Raw genomic sequence first — 12,066 nt, forward strand, 5'->3', positions numbered from 1 at the left:
CAGGTGGTCATGGTCCCCATCCTACCACCCAAACACCCGTTTCTTCCTCAAGCCTAGTCCCCTCTCTGTCCCCAGGTTATGGTATTTCCGATCTCTGTGGCGCCGGTGGAACAAGGCCAGCCTAGTGAATGGAGGCCTGCCGGGCCGCAGCTGGAGGGCCCGTGTGACATTCTTTACGCTCCAAGCCCTCCCTCAGCCTGCCTGCCGACCGTGGGAGGCAACCACGTGCCCTAGGAGCCGGGATCTAGGTCACAAGGGCGAGGGACGAAAGGTAGGCTGGACCAGAGCAACCCGTAGACCGCAGCGGCCCCGCGTGGCCGGTCTAGGCGCCTCGGGATTCCAGCCTGCGCGGCTCCCGCCCTGGCTACCGTCTTAAAGAGACCCGTGAGGCGCCGGCGTAAGCAGGTGAGCGGCCTCAAGTCAGGATCCTAGACAGGAAAGTACAGCTTTTATCATCTAGGTGAATGTAGACGACAGATGTACCTGAAAATACTCTTTTAGAAAAGAGTGCGAGACTAAGGCCAGGGCCCGGATAGCTCAGTCGGTAGAGCATCAGACTTTTAATCTGAGGGTCCAGGGTTCAAGTCCCTGTTCGGGCGCTTATTGTTTTTGTAAAACTCTACCCACAAATTGCGACTGTCAGGTCGTTTTACGAGAGCGATGTGGTAACAAAATAATTCTTTTAAAAAGAGATGTAGATTTGTGAATTGGGAACAAAATGCCGATGAGTGATGATAAAAGGGAAGAGCAGTGTCTGTGTAAACCACGAGTATGAGATTAATTTTCCGAAAAGCCGCAAGAAGAGTAAAAAGGAATTGACAAAATTGCTTTTAATAATATATTTCAATTAATATAGTATTTGAAAATCTTACTTTAACTTGAAGTTGGTATTTTAAAATAAGCAATTTTAACTTAATTTTTGAACTTCTTTTGTAATCTTCAGGTTTAGAAGAAGCATTCATATCTCGGGTTATGACCACATCTAGCAGTTGACTTTTTCATGCCATTGCTTTGTTTCGTTGTGGTAAATGATAAAAATGGAATGATACGCAAAACAGAATGTAGAATAATGTATATAATATCCGAAGGTGAGGACTTGAAGGGGGTTCCATGGTGTAATGGTTAGCACTCTGGACTCTGAATCCAGCGATCCGAGTTCAAATCTCGGTGGAACCTTATCTTTTCTCTTTTTTTGTAATCAACTTAATAACTTTGAAATTTATCTGTTTTTTATATTGAGTAGTTTAACTCTGTATTACCGACTATCACGTAGAACTTATAGAAAATAATTTACGTACAGTGGGATCTGCGCTGGACTTGAATATACAATACAAAATACAATACAATGCACTGTATATTTACAGGAATGTTTACAATGGAGATAGGTTATAAACAGGTCACTTCTAAGGTTGCTTACACATCTTGTGTATGAATACGAAATGGGTCTAGCGCTATGTTGGCAAGCCAAAGGTAAAAAGCTAATGCTGAAACACTAGCCAAGCAATGGTTGTCATAAAATTTAATATTAGACGCCTTAATAATAACAGCAGAGGCTTAATAATTAATTAATTAACAGCATCTACTACTGTAGTACAAGCCAGAGCGCCTCTGGAGAAAAACTCTGATGTGGCAGCGGTGGGATTCGAACCCACGCCTCCGAAGAGACTGGAGCCTAAATCCAGCGCCTTAGACCGCTCGGCCACGCTACCCGCACGAAGACTGCAATTTCCCGTCGTCTTCCTAAGAGAGTAGGACAGCTGTGCAAGCCTCACAACCGGAAACCCGACGCGAAATTTCTTTGTTGTGTATTTCAAACTCGGGATGAGGAACCACAGGGACCCCGAACGACTTAGTAAAGAGGCTAAACAAACGAACCGGGAGACACAGAGACTTACTACAAAGCACGTTTATTGAGTGGGATCAAGCCTGGGAACCGCGCAAGTCTGCGCTCGGTAGCGCAAGGAGCAACCTGAGCTGTGCCCTGCTGGCGAGCTCACATCCCGTGACTGTCCGTCCCTGCTCCTTGCACCTGCGTCCACCCTCATGCCCGCCTGGCTCACGCGGGGGCTACACCTCATCCCGCCGGCCTCCGAGCCCTTCGCCTCCAGCTCCTACGACGCTCGGCCCAATTTTTGTGCACACTCTCCCGCGCTACCCTTGTTCTCTATGCTAGTCTCCGTATGCTGGAAGAAGGCGCCGCCCGCCAGGTGGCTCTGTGGCGCAATGGATAGCGCATTGGACTTCTAGTGACGAAAAAGCAATTCAAAGGTTGTGGGTTCGAATCCCACCAGAGTCGGTTTTATTTATCTTGTCTTTCGTTAAAAAACAAAACACCCACTTTATTTTCAAGTCCAGTCTCAACCTCCGTCTGTCGTACGGCTCCTTACTTACCTGTCTGCCCCAGGGCTTGGGCCGTGGAGAGCAGGCCTAAAGGTGGGAGAAGGGTAGGGGCGTGACGACGACATAGAGGCAGGCCCCTGGCTAGGGGACACACCGGGATTTAATAACCATTTTATTCCATGCACTAGGGACTCGGGAAGGGACTGGGCCGGGGTAGAGAGGGTACAATCCTACACACAGGGTAGCGGGGCAGGGAAAAGGGACAGGAAAATATATATTTATATAGATACTCTAATATAAACCACATCTCACCCGCGCGCTGAGCCCGCGCGCCCCGCTCCCCTCCTCGCCCGGATCCCTCTCCTGCCCTCTGGCTGGAGTCTCTACCCCACCTCCAACCCCCGCCCCAGCCCCCCAAAGCTCAGGGCCAAGGTCTCCAAAAGGCGGGCGGTGGGAGTGGCGGGGCCTTGGGCGCCCCGTCTTGTCTGTAAGGCGGCGGCGGCGGCGGCAGCAGTCCGGTGAGGGGCGCCGGCGCGCCGGAATCCCGGGCGCGAGGGGAGCAGTGGGATGGGGACCAAGCGCAGCGGGGACTAGGGGCGCCCTGGTGCACTTGGGGGCGCTGGTGCAGCGCGGGACCAAGGATGGGTGCAGCAGGGTCCAGCGGTGGGCGCGGCGCTGGGAGCCCTGGATCTACGGCCTCTGGCCTGGGCGGTTTGGGACGCCGGTAGCCGTGCAGCGCGGAGAAAAGCTGGGAGCGGGCGGCCGGGCTGGCGTCGTGCGCAAAGGCCGCCAAGCGAAGCAGGCACTCGCGGAAACCGGACAAGTAGCAGCTGGCGAGCGCCTCGGCGTCCTGGCCTGGGGACCGGGGAGCCCCTGGTGCAGCCGGCGGGAGGACAGGCGGGCAGGGGAGGGGCCCAACGGGGGTGAGGGAAGGGGCGGGGCGCAGAGATCCCGAGGTCAGACGGGCGCACAGACAGAGACGGGAGATCAGATGGACGTGTAGAGGAGGGGAACGAGAGAGACACAGAGACAGACACGCGCAGGTGTCATTAACCTCGCCTCGGAGCATGGCCGGCCGCTCCCCCAAGCCTCCGTCCCCCGCGGAGCCCGCCCCTTCCCCAGCCCGAGCCTTCCTGGCTCGCACCCACCCTCCCGCCCTCCGCTGCCCCAACTCCCGCGCTGTACCCGGGGGCTCCACCCGGCTTCGCTCCCTCAAGTAGCCCACGGCGAACTCCAGAATCTCCGCTTTCTCCAGCTTCGGGTTCCGGAGGTTCTACAGACGGAGGGAGGCGGGGCGCAGAGACAGAAAGGGGTGGGGAGAGAGGGGGAAAGTGGCTGGGGGAAGAAGGGAGGGGCGGATACGGGAGCTGCGGGTGCCCCCATGACTCGCAACCGAATGTGGAGGTGATCAACAAAGGTCCCTGTCCCACCCTGAGACGAGACTGTCCAACCTGAGGGAGTGGAACCATTTCCCAACTTGTGAGGAGTGTGTAGGAAACAGCAACCCGGATGGTGAAAACCACCGCAGAACTGAAGCTGGCTGCTCCAGGGGCAGGAGGTAGATGAGGACATTTAGAAACCCAAAGAGGGAAACTGAGGCACGCTGGAAGCTCAGTTTACAGAGCCAGACAGGAAGCTTACAGACCCACAAGGTGGCGAAGATCGAATTCTGAGAGCGAGAGGGGGTGTGGGATGGGATTTCAAAGGCCAGGCTTGGGTCGGGACGCCTTAGAACCAGGGTCACCACTCCAGCTTATGTCCCCATCCCAGTGGAAAGCCCTGGGACACACTAAAGGGCCTGGGGTCGGCGGTGGAACTGACCTGGTCCCTGGTCCTCTCCAGCAGTAGAAGCCGCAGCTCTTCCAGGCTGCGGTTGATGCGGTCCCGGCGCCGCTTCTCCACCAACGGCTTCAGCATCTGTGACCAGCGGGAAAAGGAGAGCGGACCGACCGGACCGAGACTCAGCGCCGCCACGCGAGCGTCCGATCCTGCCGCTGGGAAAGCCCCCCGGCGTCCCTTTCCCCTCAACCCCTGATTGCCTAGGGCTGATCCATTCGTCCACTCTCACTGCCTCTTTCCCAGCGCCCCAGGGTTGGTGAATTTCAGTGGCTCGTCCCCTCTTCTCCCCGCTCCCTGCCCCTTCTGAGTTCTGCTTCCTCCTCTTGTCTCCCGTCTGCGACTCTCTCTTCTCTCTACATCTCTGTCTTGCGTGGTCTCTGCGTATTAGCGAAGAACTTTGGAGACGTTCTTTGCCCCACCCTCACGGTACGGATCAGAGTTAGTAGCCCAGAGTGGAAGGGAGACACAGAGCACGACCACACTTCCTGGAGGCAGTCGCCTAGAAGTCGCCACTGGTTCTCCTAAAATCTCTCACCCGGCCTCGCACTTCTGGAACCCAAGTCTTCTCTGTAAGTCAGATGGGGTTCACAACCGCTTACTGACGGAGAGCGTCCACATCCTCTCCTCCTTTTGTCCCCGCCCTGCTCCACGGGCTCAGTCCTCTAACTTATGTTGTTCTGTTTCTTTTGCTTGCTATGTGTTTGTAGGGCTCACTCCATGGCCTCGAACTTGCGGTAATCCACCTGTCTCAGCTTCCCGCCCCCACCCCAGCGCTAGGATAGACCACGGTGCCCAAATTCTGGCACTCTCAGGAGCTCTCCAGGCCACAAACCACAGCCCGCAATAACATAAACCCCTAGACCTCGGCTTCGGCCAACCACGCAAATTCGGCTCTGACCCTGTCCTCTTCATACAGGTTCTTTGGGTCTCAAGAGCATCTCTGTCCTTCCAGTCAGTCCTGTGTCTCCATCCTCACCCCTAACCCACAATGTTAGGACCTTTAAGTCCTCTGGCGGGAAAAGGGGGTCCTTGCTCCCACCCTTCCCACCTCTCACCTTGGGGCCGTCCCTATTCTCAGCTCGATCCCGAGTGACCATTGCGCCTCCGGACCCTGTGGTGGACGCAACGCGTGGTCCCTAGATCTTTATATCCTGCCTCAGCAGGGTAGGAGGGATAGGACCCGGACCCGCCCCCTTCTGCTCCAGGATGCCTAGGGCCAAGACCCCGGCACGAGGCTCCCGGAAAGGCGGGGACTAGAGGGGGAGGGGAAGGAGAGGAACTGGCCCCAAGTGTGGGAGCAAGGGAAGGAAGGGGCCACAGGCTGGTTTAAGGACCTTAAGGGGCTGTATAAGAAGGCGGGACTCAACTGAAGGGAGGGGAATATTGGGGGAGTTTAAATGAATGGGGACACAACTCGCTTAGACATGAAATTTGGGGATCTAGAAGAGTAGATTTCTTGGAGGTTCACTATAGCCTCACCAACACTGAAATAAATGTTAGCGCTCTTCAGCCTTGGGCAGGAGCAACCCCTAGAGGCGCAGAGCAGGTCAGTCTGCGGGATTCTATTAGCTAGCTGTGGGAACGCTCACCGGGTACCTTCTCTTCTACTCAGTTCCCACAGTCACTCCGCTGCTTAGCCCTGCAGACCTAGTGAACGCAGGATCTGCAATCAAGCGGCTATTACTGAAGCGTGTGCCCCGAGAACAGGTTTCCTTGAGGATGGCTGGACTAAGCGTGGGGGGGGGGGGGCAAAGGAAGCTTCTAGAAAAAGCAAGTATAAAGTCCTTTTAAAGTATAAGTAGGAGTGAAGAAATCTTTCCATTTGCAAGTATTTGGTTTAAAATTAAATTCAGGAGTATGGCTAACGGGGAAAACCTCACCACAAGCGCACCGGAGTTACTTGCCTCTGGAGGCGTCTAGTGACTGTAGGGGAGCAGGAAAATGTGAGATTTGCAAAAGTAACAAGAAAGGGTTGGTTACAAAAAGGGATCCGCACCCACCTCAAACCAAGAGCATGACCCTCGACGGAAGAATGTGTCAACACTTAGAGACTTCAGGGCGAAGTGCCTGAGGAGGTAAAACCGAAATTTAGCATGACAAGAACACCTGGGGAAAGGACACCATAAAGACAGGGGCTACAAACCCTACAAACTGGGCCAGAAGGTAGTTGTGGAGTCAGAGACAACTTCCAGAGGCCCTCCCCATCCTGAGCGGTTTTTCTGGCAGAGGCTGCCTTGCCAAACGCAGAGCAGGAGGGGCCCAGACTTAAGAAGGGGGCTCCCATTTGGGATTAGGGCCCCCAGTACATCCCACCTTCCCTACTTCAGCCAAATGGGAGCACAGATGTGTGGCCACAGCAGGCCCCGCCGCCCCCCTCCTTGGGAACCAGGATTGGGGTTGAGTTTTTCTCACCTGCACGTGAGGCTCGAGGGCCGGGGCAGTTTGCACCCGGGTGTGGGGCCGCCCCTGGCCATATGGAATGACTTTATGGCCCGGTGGCCGGATCCAAGGAAAAGAAAGAATGGCCCGGCGCTCCACCCACCTTAACTATCCTTCACAAACCCTTTCCACACACAGACTTGAGCATGGCCAGCTCCGCCTCGGACAACTTTAGATACATTGATTACAACAGCGTTGTCCGTCTGCATTGGTGGTTCAGTGGTAGAATTCTCGCCCGCCACGCGGGAGGCCCGGGTTCGATTCCCGGCCAATGCACAAGTGACGGCTTTGGTTTTTTTTCTTTCGAACCAGGAGAAAATTAAATTGATGAGGCTCCAGTTCAAGCAAGCAACTTTTTTTCTTAAACATTTCAACCAAAAGTGAACTGTAGTGTTTTGTCTCCGCGGCCGCCCTGGAAGCTCCGGAACTGGTCACTGACTCGGCAGATCCTCATACCTCTCTCCCACCTCTAGCCAGGGAGGTTCTGGCTGCCCGACACACACACCCCAGTCCTACCCTCCGCAACCCACAGAAAGGACACGCAGCTGGGATCCCTGCCCGGGGTCCTCTCCGCCCTCGGTGGGGGAGGACCAGGTCTTCCTGATCTTTCTTTCCCTCTCCTCTCTCTCCCTCGCATTTTCTGCTCTGAAGCGCCTTTTCCCCAGGTCCAAGGACCTGGGCATGTCAGCCTTCTGGTCTTTCGGATCTGAGTGCTTCTCAGCGACTCCATCTCGCTCTGATTTTTTTTTAAAGGCCTCAAGGCTGGGGTTCTCCGGGTCTAGGGTGGTCTCTTCGGCCTCTGAGTCTTGCGTCCCTCTGCTGCTCCCTCTCTGTACCTCTCCCGGCTGCCTAGTCTTGTTTCCTGGTCCCTGTCGCCTGCGGGGACCCTGCGCTCCCACGCTCTCACCCCCGGTTCCCCGCAGCTCCCGGGCCCGCCCCTTGTCGGCAGCTTTGATCCCGCACGCGCCGCGCCCGGGGAGGGCGGGACCCTGCACGGCCACCTGCCAAAGCCACTTGTGAGCAACCCGGGGGCCCTGACGCCCCGCGCTCCCTTTCCGCTCCCCTCCTGAGCGCGCCGCCGCCCTCCGCACCCCTCCTCCCGGCCTTCTCAGGTTCTCACAGTCTGAATTCCGGTTTAAGCCTTCCTCTCCTGTCTCTTTCAGCCTGGTGAAAAAAAAAAAAAGTCTCATCTTGGACTGTGTCAGTGACAACACTCCCTTCTCAGTTCCAAGCTGGAGCCGTGGTCCTAGGAGAAAGTAAACGATCTTGTCATCACTGCGAGCCCAAGTGGTACATTTGCCCGCTCAATCGTAGATCTGTGTGTGCCTGCTGTGTGTCCACTATTGTAAGGATTTGGGGATACATTGGCCCTGAGCTCGCCCGAAACGTGCATTATTGGCGGTGTGGGGACAGGAAACAACCAAGAAGGCAGAAAATAGACTAGGGTAATTTCCCGTGATTGTAAGGAAAAGTGCAGCCACGTGACAGTGAGTGCTTTCTAGTTTAGTCGGAGTGGCCAGAGGCAGCCCCACGGCGGTGATAATACCTCAACGTGGTCACCCACGAGTCCCAGCCCTCCTGTTGAAAAGAGATGTGTTGGAGAGCTAAAGAAAGAACCTAGAACAGAGAACTGGGGAATGGAGGATGTAAATTGGGATACAAGATAACAGAGCCCATTTCACAGGATTTTAGAAGCCTTAGAGGGTCTTGGGGATTGAGTGCAATGGAGAATTCAAGGCCAGCTTTGGCAACAAGACCACTTTTGAGGTGACATCATAGCTTGAGCAAATGTTCTTTTAAGAAAGTGTAGCCCCCACTTTCCTATGCCATGCCCTGCATCTTCTCACCTCTCGATGGGAAAGGGGTCTTCCCTGCTCCTGAGGCCCATTCTCCACCTCCTCCACATGCTGGCATCAACCCACCCATCTCCGACCCCACCCCAGATTCCCATTATTCCCATGGGCATCAGAAGTGCTACAGGCCATTTGATGAGAAGCGTGTGAAATGCTCATTTTGAAGAGTAGAAAAATAAACCTATGGGTTTAAGAAAATAGGCTTTCTCAGTCTGCTGAAGGCCTGTCTGAGAATTTCAAGTGCATAAGCTGCTTCACCATGATGCTAACAAAATTGAGGAACCCAAAAATAGAATCTAGGGAAAGTTCCAGCAAGGTGTTAATCGGGCCATAGCATTCTGTAAATTTCACATACACACGAAGAAAAATAATACACAAATATTAAGGCAGTCTGTGGAGAATATTGTGCAGGTCTACCAGAAGTCAAGGTGCTTTCCTGGCATCTGTCAGTGTTCTGCTTGTTAAGTATTAGTTATGGTTTAATCATCATTGTAATTATTTTTAAGACAGGGTCTTGCTTTCCTCGCTGTGTTTTTTTTTTTTTTTTTTTTTTTTAGTTTTTCGAGACAGGGTTTCTCTGTAGTTTTGGAGCCTGTCCTGGCACTAGTAGACCAGGCTGGCCTCAAACTCTGAAATCCGCCTGCCGCTGCCTCCCGAGTGCTGGGATTAAAGGCGTGCGCCACCACCGCCCGGCTTCCTCGCTGTGTTTTATTTCACTGACAGCTTATCAGATTTTCCCCCTAGTATTAAGGATTGAACCCAGAGTTTCATCCTCTGTCTGCTTTTTAAATATGTAAATTGCTACATTCTTGCGTTGTTCTAAATATTATTTCTTATACCTCATTTATGCACTATGGGTAGGGGTGGCCCACACCTTTAATCCCAGCACTTGGGAAGAGGCAGGCGCTTCTCTGTGAGTTCAAAACCAGCCTGGTATACAAGAGCTAGTTCCAGAACAGGCCAAAGCTACAGAGAAACTCTGTAGAGGGCGGGAGGGGACACACAACAACAACAACAACAACATAAAGTTACCTTCCAGTGAGACTAGTTGAATGAACTGAGTAATTTGACTCCAACTCCTTGCTCTGGTGCAGGTGTGGCCTGTGATGTGGCCTGTGTAGATGTCCCTAGTGTACCTTTGTTGTGTGTGTGGGGGGGGGATCTCTATGAAGATCTAAGCCTCTGTTTCAGAAAGAGCCTGTGTCCAGGAATGTCGTGTCCAGGCATGTCGTAGTTGTGTCCTATCAGCACATGTCCAGGTATCTATGTCTCACTGCACCTTCCCTATGGCTGAGGTTCGGAGGAGGGCAGTGCATGGCCACACGTTGGGCCCCGAAGGATGCAGAAGACAAAGACTGGTACAGTTGGTGCTGTGCTTAACTTCCCGTCCCCCACTTTGACATCTCCCCAGGCCTGGGTTCCCAGCCTCTTGTTCTTGCCCTTTTGCCCTTCAGAGGGAAAGTGTGCTTGTTAGGATGTCCTGAGTCCTGAGTAGCAGAGTCCAAGCCAAAGCAGAAACACAGGGGAGAGTTCTAGGCTCCTAAAGCAAACCCCTGTGGTCCAGATTCCTGGCGTCTTGTTCTGTGATTCAAAACTAAACAGGAATCACAGACCCAGATAAAATAGAAAAGAGCGCTTTTCTTCCTTTCTTTTCTATTTTGTTGTCTGTTTCAAGGAAGGGTCTCAACAGGAAAGAATATCATAAACTTTAAAGACCCCAGCTATAAAAGGTGAACCCCGCCTGCCATTTCTTCAGGCCTCAGCATGTTTATCCTACCTGCTCTGTTCTGGCCCCACACAGACAGCTCCGAACATAGTCAGCTCTGTCCTTACCCACTTCTGTTCTTGCAAGGTAGTGGGCGGGGGGGGGGGGGGAGAGGGGTAGAGGAGGGCAATATGTACGCTGGAGAAAAAGCGGAGAAAGGGAGGAGAGGGTGAGAACTGTGATTCTGCAAAGTCTCATCCTGGAAAGATGGAGTGCCAGGACATGATGGCTCCCATAACTCCTTTCCTAGCGCTTGAGGCAGGAGAATCAGAAATTCAAGGTCTTCCCCAACCACAGGAGATGCTTGGGATCGACGCCCTTTCACGTGAGCTCCGTCCCCGACCCTGCAACCATTGTCAGCCTCAGTCATTCTTGACTGAGCCACTGATATGTGAGAGATGGCAGGGAAGAGACAAGTCTGGATTAGGATGTAATAGTGAATTCGGGGATCCTTAGCTAAGCCTTGCATATTAGAAAAAGAAACTGCTGACTGATCAATATTGAATGTTAGAAAAAAGAAGACCCAAGGGGAATCCTAAGGGTCTTAAGTGTAATCAACTAGAGAAATAGAATTCTCATTGACCAAATTGAGAAGACCACAGATGAAGCAGCTGTAGGGAACAGTGTATCCCTGCTAGACAGCCAAGAGGAGATGAGGAAAGGCATAGAAGCATTTGGGGAACATTCGCAGACCTGGAGATGGAAACAAGAGGCCACGTAAAGTATTATCTGGCATTTAAAGGTACTAGACCAGAAATTCTCCTAACATGGCCAAAGTATCTCAGGCACCCTTGCTGTGTTCTGCAGTTGGCTTCCTTCTGTAGATGGAGATGTTTCTCAATGTCATCGTTGCGCAGCCTCTCTCTTTGTGTGACGCCTAGACTCCTCCTGAGACACGCCATCTCAAACACATTCAGCCGCTGTTCTGGGGAGCGTTTCATTGTCCAGGTTTCAGAGTTGTAAAGAAGGCAGCTCAAGACAAGTGTCTCACATACTTATAATTTTGTTGTCATTATGTCTCCTGCTGATCGAACCTTCCCTAGTGCCTGGAATGCAGCCCTTGGTATCCCTATCTGCCTCTTGACGTCGGAAATAGTTCCCTCCTTTGAACTGAAGATAACACTCCTTGGAGGAGCGTGTGGGATAAAGTGAAGAGGAAGACCCAAAAGACAGTGGATAGACAGCATAAAGGAAGACTGTGTAACCTTGTGCATGACAATAACACAAGCATCTAGGAGCGCTCAGAATAGGAACAACTGGAGAACTGCCGTAAACGGGCAGCCCATGCATGCTTAAGCATTGCCAGGACATTGATGATGATGATGATACCAGAGATACCTCAGCAGAAAGCACAGAGAGGAGAGGCCACTGGAAGACTGAGCCTTGGACTCCCCTAACACTTAAGATCCAGAAAGGGAGTCTGTGAACAAGCTGCTAATGGAGCAGAAGGGACATCAGAAGGGTGTTGGAGGCTGGGAGGCAAGTGGAGAGGCTCTAAGGGCAAGCATCTGGCTCTTGTCCATTTTTGCAATGTAATGGCTATCTGTAACCTTAACAAAAGGAAGCTATGATGGTGAGAAGGGTGTATACATGGTTGGAGGGGATTCAAAGGAGCACTGGAAGGTAGAAACAGTGAGATCACTTATTGTTACACAGAGGAACAAGGAATGAAATGGTAACTGGAGGACAGCATAGGGTCCAGACAGTGTCTTACTGGTTTTTGACCTTTCCCCGAGTTGACTTAGACCACTATAGTCTGGACAATCAGGAAAGAATAGAGGTCTGTCTAGCTCAGTAGTCTGGAAGCTGGGAAGCGTGAGAACATGGAGC

General features: G+C 52.7%; 1 protein-coding gene and 5 non-coding genes across 6 annotated transcripts; 4 read left to right on the plus strand and 2 right to left on the minus strand.

Moving 5' to 3' along the window:
- Positions 1–526: 526 nt before the first annotated feature.
- On the plus strand, positions 527–599 carry Trnak-uuu (transfer RNA lysine (anticodon UUU)). Its single transcript has one exon. It is a non-coding gene; the product is annotated as a tRNA-Lys (tRNA).
- Positions 600–1,104: 505 nt separating this feature from the next.
- Positions 1,105–1,176, plus strand: Trnaq-cug (transfer RNA glutamine (anticodon CUG)). Its single transcript has one exon. It is a non-coding gene; the product is annotated as a tRNA-Gln (tRNA).
- A 451-nt stretch (positions 1,177–1,627) lies between these two features.
- Trnal-uag (transfer RNA leucine (anticodon UAG)) lies at positions 1,628–1,709 on the minus strand. Its single transcript has one exon. It is a non-coding gene; the product is annotated as a tRNA-Leu (tRNA).
- A 500-nt stretch (positions 1,710–2,209) lies between these two features.
- Positions 2,210–2,296, plus strand: Trnar-ucu (transfer RNA arginine (anticodon UCU)). The gene is given in 2 exon segments: positions 2,210–2,246; positions 2,261–2,296. It is a non-coding gene; the product is annotated as a tRNA-Arg (tRNA).
- A 465-nt stretch (positions 2,297–2,761) lies between these two features.
- On the minus strand, positions 2,762–4,488 carry Hes7 (hes family bHLH transcription factor 7). The gene is made up of 3 exons (XM_075942409.1): positions 4,162–4,488; positions 3,526–3,613; positions 2,762–3,213 (listed from the first exon to the last, which is right to left on the minus strand). Exons 1-3 carry the CDS (start codon positions 4,255–4,257, stop codon positions 2,762–2,764), a joined length of 636 nt encoding a protein of 211 aa, XP_075798524.1. The 5' UTR covers positions 4,258–4,488.
- A 2,335-nt stretch (positions 4,489–6,823) lies between these two features.
- On the plus strand, positions 6,824–6,894 carry Trnag-gcc (transfer RNA glycine (anticodon GCC)). Its single transcript has one exon. It is a non-coding gene; the product is annotated as a tRNA-Gly (tRNA).
- The last annotated feature ends 5,172 nt before the right edge of the window (positions 6,895–12,066 follow it).

The sequence above is a fragment of the Microtus pennsylvanicus genome, chromosome 11 (assembly GCF_037038515.1).
Source record: "Microtus pennsylvanicus isolate mMicPen1 chromosome 11, mMicPen1.hap1, whole genome shotgun sequence".
NCBI classification, from domain to species: domain Eukaryota; kingdom Metazoa; phylum Chordata; class Mammalia; order Rodentia; family Cricetidae; genus Microtus; species Microtus pennsylvanicus.

Coding starts and splice junctions, on each gene's coding strand:
- Hes7 (XM_075942409.1), bottom strand. CDS start 4,257: ATGCTGAAGCCGTTGGTGGAGAAGCGGCGCCGGGACCGCATCAACCGC. Junction 3,614..4,161: donor TGGAGAGGACCAGGGACCAG/GTCAGTTCCACC, acceptor CTCCGTCTGTAG/AACCTCCGGAACCCGAAGCT. Junction 3,214..3,525: donor AAGCCGGGTGGAGCCCCCGG/GTACAGCGCGGG, acceptor CGGCTGCACCAG/GGGCTCCCCGGTCCCCAGGC.